General features: G+C 45.2%; 1 protein-coding gene across 7 annotated transcripts in view; it reads left to right on the forward strand.

Annotated features, from left to right (window-relative positions):
- Positions 1 to 7,500, forward strand: part of LOC123509991 (IQ motif and SEC7 domain-containing protein 1-like) — a 186,231-nt gene that overhangs the window by 117,630 nt on the left and 61,101 nt on the right. The window contains exon 1 of one of the 7 annotated variants that reach the window (XM_045264643.1): positions 3,068 to 3,552. The exons of the other annotated variants lie outside the window; for them this stretch is intronic. Coding sequence (XP_045120578.1) covers positions 3,446 to 3,552 — 107 coding nt within the window. The 5' untranslated portion in view covers positions 3,068 to 3,445. Of the gene's footprint in view, positions 1 to 3,067; positions 3,553 to 7,500 lie in introns of those variants that run through there. 7 annotated transcript variants of the gene reach the window in all.

Consider the following 7,500-nt stretch of genomic DNA (forward strand, 5'->3'; position numbering starts at 1 on the left):
CTCTTTTACCCATAGTAACATGCACCTGATCCTCCTCCTCCTCCTCCTCCTCCTCCTCCTCCTCCTCCTCCTCCTCCTCCTCCTCCTCCTCCTCCTCCTCTTCATCCTTCTCATGTTTCCCATCTTTCTTCTTTCCTTTTAAAAGTGTGTTTGTTTTTGCATTCCTCCCATTCCTCTTCGGTTTTTAAATGCCCATCAGCTCCCCTCCCTATTCCCCTCACTCCCTTCCTCTCTCCCTCTTCCTCCTTCTCCCCTCTTCCTTTTATGTTTTCTTGCTTTCTCTTACGTGCAATAAGTTATGTTTTTTCCCCTCTTTTTCCCCTCTCACTCTTTTATCTATGTTTTGCCTCTCCCTTTTTTTTTTGTTCCGTATTTCCGTCTCCTTCCCTCACTCTCCCCTTTCCTCCCTTCTTCCCTCCCTCCCTCCCCTCCCTTCCTCCTTTCCTTTCCCCTCCCTTCCTTCCCTCTCTCTCACTCCCTCTATCTGTCCATCCCTTCTGTTTGACAAGTGAGGGAGAGAGAGAGAGAGAGAGAGAGAGAGAGAGAGAGAGAGAGAGAGAGAGACAGACAAAGGAGGGACAAATTAATGAAATATTTTTATATAATTTAGTCTGTGGAATTATGTGTGTGTGTGTGTGTGTGTGTGTGTGTGTGTGTGTGTGTGTGTGTGTAGTGGGTCATTCAGATCGAAAAGGTCAAAGTTCACTGACAGGTCAAGTATTTATTTGATTCAGGTGAAGAAGAGGAGGAGGAGGAGGAGGAGGAGGAGGAGGAGGAGGAGGAGGAGGAGGAGGATTGAAGCATAGGGAGGAAAAGAATGGGAGAAAGGTGAAGGGTGAAGGGAAGGAAATAAAAGGCATGTGTTGAAATCTGAATGCAAAGGGAGATAGAGGAAGGGGAGAGGAGGGAGAGGGAAGGGGAAGAAGAGGGGAAGGGGAGGAATGTTGCAGCTGTGGTGATGCTGGTGATGTGTGATGTGTTAGAAGATTGAGTGCTCCTCCTCCTCCTCCTCCTCCTCCTCCTCCTCCTCCTCCTCCTCCTCCTCCTCCTCCTCCTCCTCCTCCTCCTCCTCCTCCATTCATGTACCCGTATCTCTTCTCTCTTTCTCTTCAATGTTTTGTATTGTGTTTGTGTTTACTTGTTGTCACCACCACCACCACCACCACCACCACTATCACTACCACTATAACGCGACCAAGCCAACCTTTACCACCACCACCACCACCACCACCACCTTGACATTTTTCGAAGGTCGAGAAACCATGTTAATGCTGTGCACCTTACCACCACTACTACTACTACTACTACTACTACTACTACTACTACTACTACTACTACTACTACTACTACTACTACTACTACTACTACTACTACTACTACTACTACTACTACTACTACTACTACTACTTTCACCGCTATAATTCATTCTCAACTCTTTCAAATGGTAAAACGATAAATCTCTCTCTCTCTCTCTCTCTCTCTCTCTCTCTCTCTCTCTCTCTCTCTCTCTCTCTCTCTCTCTCTCAGATTTACAAATGTAATTAACTTTGTTTGCAAATTAATACATACGAGATTTTCTTTCATTAATCTTATGGAGGAGGAGGAGGAGGAGGAGGAGGAAGAGGAGGAGGAGGAGGAGGAAGAGGAGGAGGTGGTAAGGTACATTATGAGGTATCTGAGTGCCTCTTCTTGCCTTATATATTGCTCCTCCTACTTACACCCCTCCTCTCTCTCTCTCTCTCTCTCTCTCTCTCTCTCTCTCTCTCTCTCTCTCTCTCTCTCTCTCTCTCTCTCTCTCTCATCCCTCATCTCCTTCTGCTGTCAGTTAGTTTGGCACGCTCGCTATACACACACACACACACACACACACTCTCTCTCTCTCTCTCTCTCTCTCTCTCTCTCTCTCTCTGGGAATCAATCTCGGGTGGAAATACAGGAGACTGGGAGAGAGAGAGAGAGAGAGAGAGAGAGAGAGAGAGAGAGAGAGAGAGAACGGATGCTTCTGATTAGGAGAAAAGACCGACCGGATGACAGATCTCTCTCTCTCTCTCTCTCTCTCTCTCTCTCTCTCTCTCTCTCTCTCTCTCTCTCTCTCTCTCTCTCTCTCTCTCTCTCTCTCTATAAGGCACGATAGTAATAGGATTAATTACAAAATTTTTCCACGTCTCTCTCTCTCTCTCTCTCTCTCTCTCTCTCTCTCTCTCTCTCTCTCTCTCTCTCTCTCTCTCTCTCTCTCTCTCTCTCTCTCTCTCTCTCTCTCTCTCTCTCTCTCTCGTTTCTTTCTTCCATACTTTCCATATTTATCCTCTCGCCATGTTGAATTATGTATTGTGGCTCCCCACACCACACCACACCACACCACACCACACCACATTTCTCCACAGCTCTACCACTCGTCAAATATACCACAACATCTCACCACACCACACCACACCACACCACACTCACCACAGTCACCACCACCACCGAACCGTGACATCACCATTAAATTATTTTAGCATCACTCTACCACGAAATTTGTTATGGCGTGTGTGTGTGTGTGTGTGTGTGTGTGTGTGTGTGTGTGTGTGTCTTTTCACAGGTGAGAGTAATTACGACAGGTGATGCCTTACAAAGAGAGAGAGAGAGAGAGAGAGAGAGAGAGAGAGAGAGAGAGAGGAAGAAGAGAGGGAGATTAATTTCCTCTCTTAGTCTCCTTCTGACGCGTTACCTCCCCTTTCTCTCTCTCTCTCTCTCTCTCTCTCTCTCTCTCTCTCTCTCTCTCTCTCTCAATGCCAAAACACGTCCCCTTCAATTTCTGCTCCTTTCCTCCTCCTCCTCCTCCTCCTCCTCTCAAGTATAAATCCCATTCATAATTCTGAGCTTTGGTTGAAGTGGCCATGAATTAATTACTCTTTTCTACTTCAAATTGGAGTCAAGGAGAGAGAGAGAGAGAGAGAGAGAGAGAGAGAGAGAGAGAGAGAGAGAGAGAGAGAGAGTTATAGTCATTACTAATCATAAGGTCACCAGGTCAGAAGTCACAGAATCGTTCAAGGTCACTAGAATAAAAAAAAAAAAAAAAAAAAAAAAAAAAGAAAACGAAGGAAAAAGAAAAAAAAAAAACTAAGAACTGAAAGAAAACGAGGCAAACAATACAAAATTGAAAGGGAAACTAAAATATAATGCATAAGCCTAACAAAATGACACTTGACGCTACTAAGACGTGTGCGTGCGTGCGTGTGCGGTCACCAAGGCGAGGCGGAGAGAGCATAAGTGAAGTTACTGGAGCGTGCGTGAGCGTGGGAGCAATATGGCACACCTGTTGACTGCGCCGAGTAACACCTGACGCGTGAAACCAATTAACCTGCCCACCTGCCTACCTGCCGCGCCCACTCACCTGTCCCCTCGCTGCACCTGAGCCCCACCTGTTGTCTGAAGGGAGAGGGGAGAGGGGGTGAGGGGAAGGATGAGGGAGAGTGGCAAGGAGGGGAGGAGGATGAGGGTGCATATGAAGATCAGACGGTTTTCCCTCTTTTCCTCCACTCCTGGCTCTCACACGCACGCCTCGGGAAGGTAAGACTGAGGGAAAGTGAGGGGAAAGAGGGGAAAAGTGAGGGGAAAGTGAGGGGAAGTGAGGAAAGAGTTGGGAAGAGTGAGGGGAGAGAGGGGAAAAATGAGAGGGGAGAGTGAGAGGACAATGAAGGGAAAGTGAGGGGAGAGGGAGATAGAGAGATAGGAAAGTGAGGGGTAGAGAGAAAGAGGAAAGTGATGGGAGAGTAAGGGGAGGAGGGCAAAGTGGGGAGAGAAAAAGTGAGGAAAGTGAGGGGAGAGAGAGGGGAAAGTGAGAGGAGAGTGAGGAAAAAATGAGAAAGGACAGTGAGAGGAGGGTAGGGATAGTGAGAGGACAATGAGGGAGAGAGAGAGAGAGAGAGAGAGAGAGAGAGAGAGAAACGGGAGAAAGAGGGGAAAGTGAGGGGAGAGGAATATTGGTAGTTGTTTCTCTGTATCTCTCTCTCTCTCTCTCTCTCTCTCTCTCTCTCTCTCTCTCTCTCTCTCTCTCTCTCTCTGTGTGTGTGTGTGTTTCTTATTGTTGTTATTTGTATTCATTTTGTTAGTTCAGGTTTTGTTTCTCTTATGATTTATTTGTTTTCTACCTTTTGGTTTATATATTTTTCTCTTTTTTTCTAAAACCTCTTTCTCCTCCATCTTTTCATCTCCTCCTCCTCCTCCTCCTCCTCCTCCTCCTCCTCCTCCTCCTCCTCATTTCAATAAAACTTTACAAGCAGGGAAAGTCCCCCAGGAGTGGAAGCTAGCAAATGTCACGCCCATTTTCAAGAAAGGAAATAAATCACTCCCAGCTAATTACAGACCAATCAGCCTTACTTCAGTAGTGTGCAAGCTGATGGAAACGATAATCAGAGATAAGATTGTCAAATTTTTAGAAGAAAATAAGATCATGAAAGATTCACAACATGGTTTCAGAAATAGAGATCCTGCTTAACAAACCTACTAGACTTCTTTTATGAAGTTTTTAACTCGTATGACGAGACAAAAGCAGTGGATGTTATTTATCTTGATTTCCAGAAAGCTTTCGACACTGTCCCTCACAAGAGGCTAATCAGCAAAGTAAAAGCTCACGGCATAGCTGGAAATACCCTGAAATGGCTGGAAGACTGGCTCTCTGACAGAAAGCAACGTGTTGTTATAAATGGAAAAGAATCAGAGTGGCACAATGTGAAAAGTGGTGTTCCTCAAGGCTCTGTATTAGGACCAGTTCTTTTCATTGTTTATATTAATGATATTGATGAAGGAATCACTTGTAAAATAAGCAAATTCGCGGACGACACCAAAATAATGAGCAAAGTTACATCAACGTCACAATGGCAAGAACTACAGTGTGACTTAAATAAACTGACACGCTGGGCAGAAAAATGGCAAATGAAATTCAATATAGAAAAGTGTAAAGTCCTACACATTGGAAGTAACAATGTACAAGCAAAATACGTAATGAGTAATGTACCTCTGGCAAGTGCTGAGAATGAAAAAGATCTTGGTGTTGTGGTGTCTAAAGATCTCAAGCCGAGCAAACACTGCACAGAAGCAGTAAAGAATGCAAATAAATTAGTTGGGTTCATTGGAAGAACCTTTGAATTTAAATCAGAAAAAGTTATCCTTACTTTATATAACTCATTGGTGCGTCCTCAGCTTGAATACTGTGTGCAGTTCTGGTCACCATATTACAGAAAAGACATTGAAAAACTGGAAAGGATCCAGCGTAGAGTGACCAAGATGATTCCGAGATTGAGAAACAAGCCGTATGAGGAACGACTGGAAGCATTAAATTTATTCAGCTTAACAAAGCGCAGGATAAGAGGAGACCTAATCGAAGTTTTCAAAATTTTCAGGGATACAACAACCTTGATGTCAATAAATATTTTACTATTGATCATTCCACCATAACAAGGAATAATGGATTTAAAATTACACCAAAACGCTTTAAAACCCACGAGGCAAAGCACTTTTTCTTTAATAGAATAGTTAACATTTGGAATAAGCTTCCTTCAGAAATAGTAAACAGTACTTCCATTGCATCATTCAAAAACAAAATTGATAAATATTTAAAGAATAACCCCAACAAGCTCTCTTCTTGTCTGAATAATTAAACATGATACTATATTAACTTTCTTATAGATAGATATGTAGAGTTCACCGTAGGGTGAATAATAGAATCTCCTTTCATCCTTTCCTGTGAAAATTCCATGTCAGTTTTTCCATACTGCATGGTACTTTTCCAAGCTATTTTCCATGCCAGCGAAAGCTGGAGGGAGTGGTGGGTGGGGAGGAGCCTTCTCCTGTACTGTCCTGTCTCTTATCTGTAGCCAGTTAGAAGTAGAAGTAGTTACCAAACAGCCTCGAAAGGACCAACAGGTTTGTTGCTGTTTGGCTTTCCTTTGTATTCCTTTGTATTCCTCCTCCTCCTCCTCCTCTTCCTAATCATTTTCATATTAAAACATGCAGATGAGGTAAACAAGAGAGAGAGAGAGAGAGAGAGAGTAGGTCAAACACACAACTGATTTCTGTTAGAGAACCAAAAACTAGGACAAGTGGAAGTTAGTGTTTATTGGTGTCCTCAGGTAATCTCCTCCTCCTCCTCCTCCTCCTCGTGGGAATTACTATACACCACCACCACCACCACCACCAACAGACGAACTAACTGTGTGTGTGTGTGTGTGTGTGTGTGTGTGTGTGTGTGTGTGTGTGTGTGTGTGTGTGTGTGTGTGTGTGTGTGTGTGTGTGTGTGTGTGTGTGCCACAAAGTCGCTCCTCTGTGTCCCTTCACTTTCATCATGCCACGCCACATCTGTCTGGCTGCCACTAGGAAGTCTCTCTCTCTCTCTCTCCTTCACTCTCTCTCAACCTCTCTCCCTCTCTCTCTCTCTCTCTCTCTCTCTCTCTCTCTCTCTCTCTCTCTCTCTCTCTCTCTCTCTCTCTCTCTCTCTCTCTCTCTCTCTCACCCATGACACTGGTTGCCATAGTAACATCCCCCTTCTCCCCCCTCTCCCCTCACTTCCCCTCACCTCCCCTCTTCCACATCACTTCCTCTCCTTGACTTCGCCTTAGCAAACCACGTGAGGCTAACCCAAGATTCAGCATAATTTTCTAAGCCTCGTTCTCTCATTTACATTAGTTTACCTTGAAGTTTCTATGCGCGTGTCCTGTTTTCTGTTGACTAGCGTGATAGAAGATGGGGATGGGTTGACGTGTGAGGATGAGGAGGAGGAGGAGGAGGAGGAGGAGGAGGAGGAGGAGGAATCTTATTAGAATGTGTTGACTTTCTCCTCCGTTTCTCTCACCTGGGTAACCTGCAGGTGAGTTCAGGTAGAGGAACATTCCCTTACTACCTCCTCCTCCTCCTCCTCCTCCTCCTCCTCCTCCTCCTCCTCCTCCTCCTCCTCCTCCTCCTCCTCCTCCTCCTCCTCCTCGTCTTTCTTCCGTATAATAATGTCCTTTTTGTTTCGTGTTATCTGACTTCAAATTTGTCTTCCTCCTCTTCCTTTTCTTCCCTCTTCTCCTCCTCCTCCTCCTTCTCCTCCTCCTCCTCCTCCTCCTCCTCCTTCCTCCTCCTTCTCCTTCCTCCTCCTTCCTCCTCCTCCTTCTCCTTCTCTCTCCTTCTCCTTCTCCTTCTCCTTCTCTCTTCCTCTTCCTCTTCCTTCTCCTCTTCCTCCTCCTCCCCTTCCTCCTCTTCCTCCTCCTCATCATCATCATCCTCCTCCTCCTCCTCCTCTTCTCTTTTCTTATTTTTCTCCTCCTCCTCCTCCTCCTCCTCCTTCATCTGTTCTATCCTTACCTCCTACTAAGTATGTAGCTTCTGTACGTGTAGTTTAGTAAACGAGTGACCTCGTTATAGGTCGCAAGGCCTCCTGTCACTCGTCTTTCCTATGTATTCCTATGTATGTATTCCTCCTCCTCCTCCTCCTCCTCCTCCTCCTCCTCCTCCTCCTCCTCCTTCTTTTTTTCCTCT

This window comes from Portunus trituberculatus, chromosome 28 (genome assembly GCF_017591435.1).
Source record: "Portunus trituberculatus isolate SZX2019 chromosome 28, ASM1759143v1, whole genome shotgun sequence".
Classification (NCBI taxonomy): domain Eukaryota; kingdom Metazoa; phylum Arthropoda; class Malacostraca; order Decapoda; family Portunidae; genus Portunus; species Portunus trituberculatus.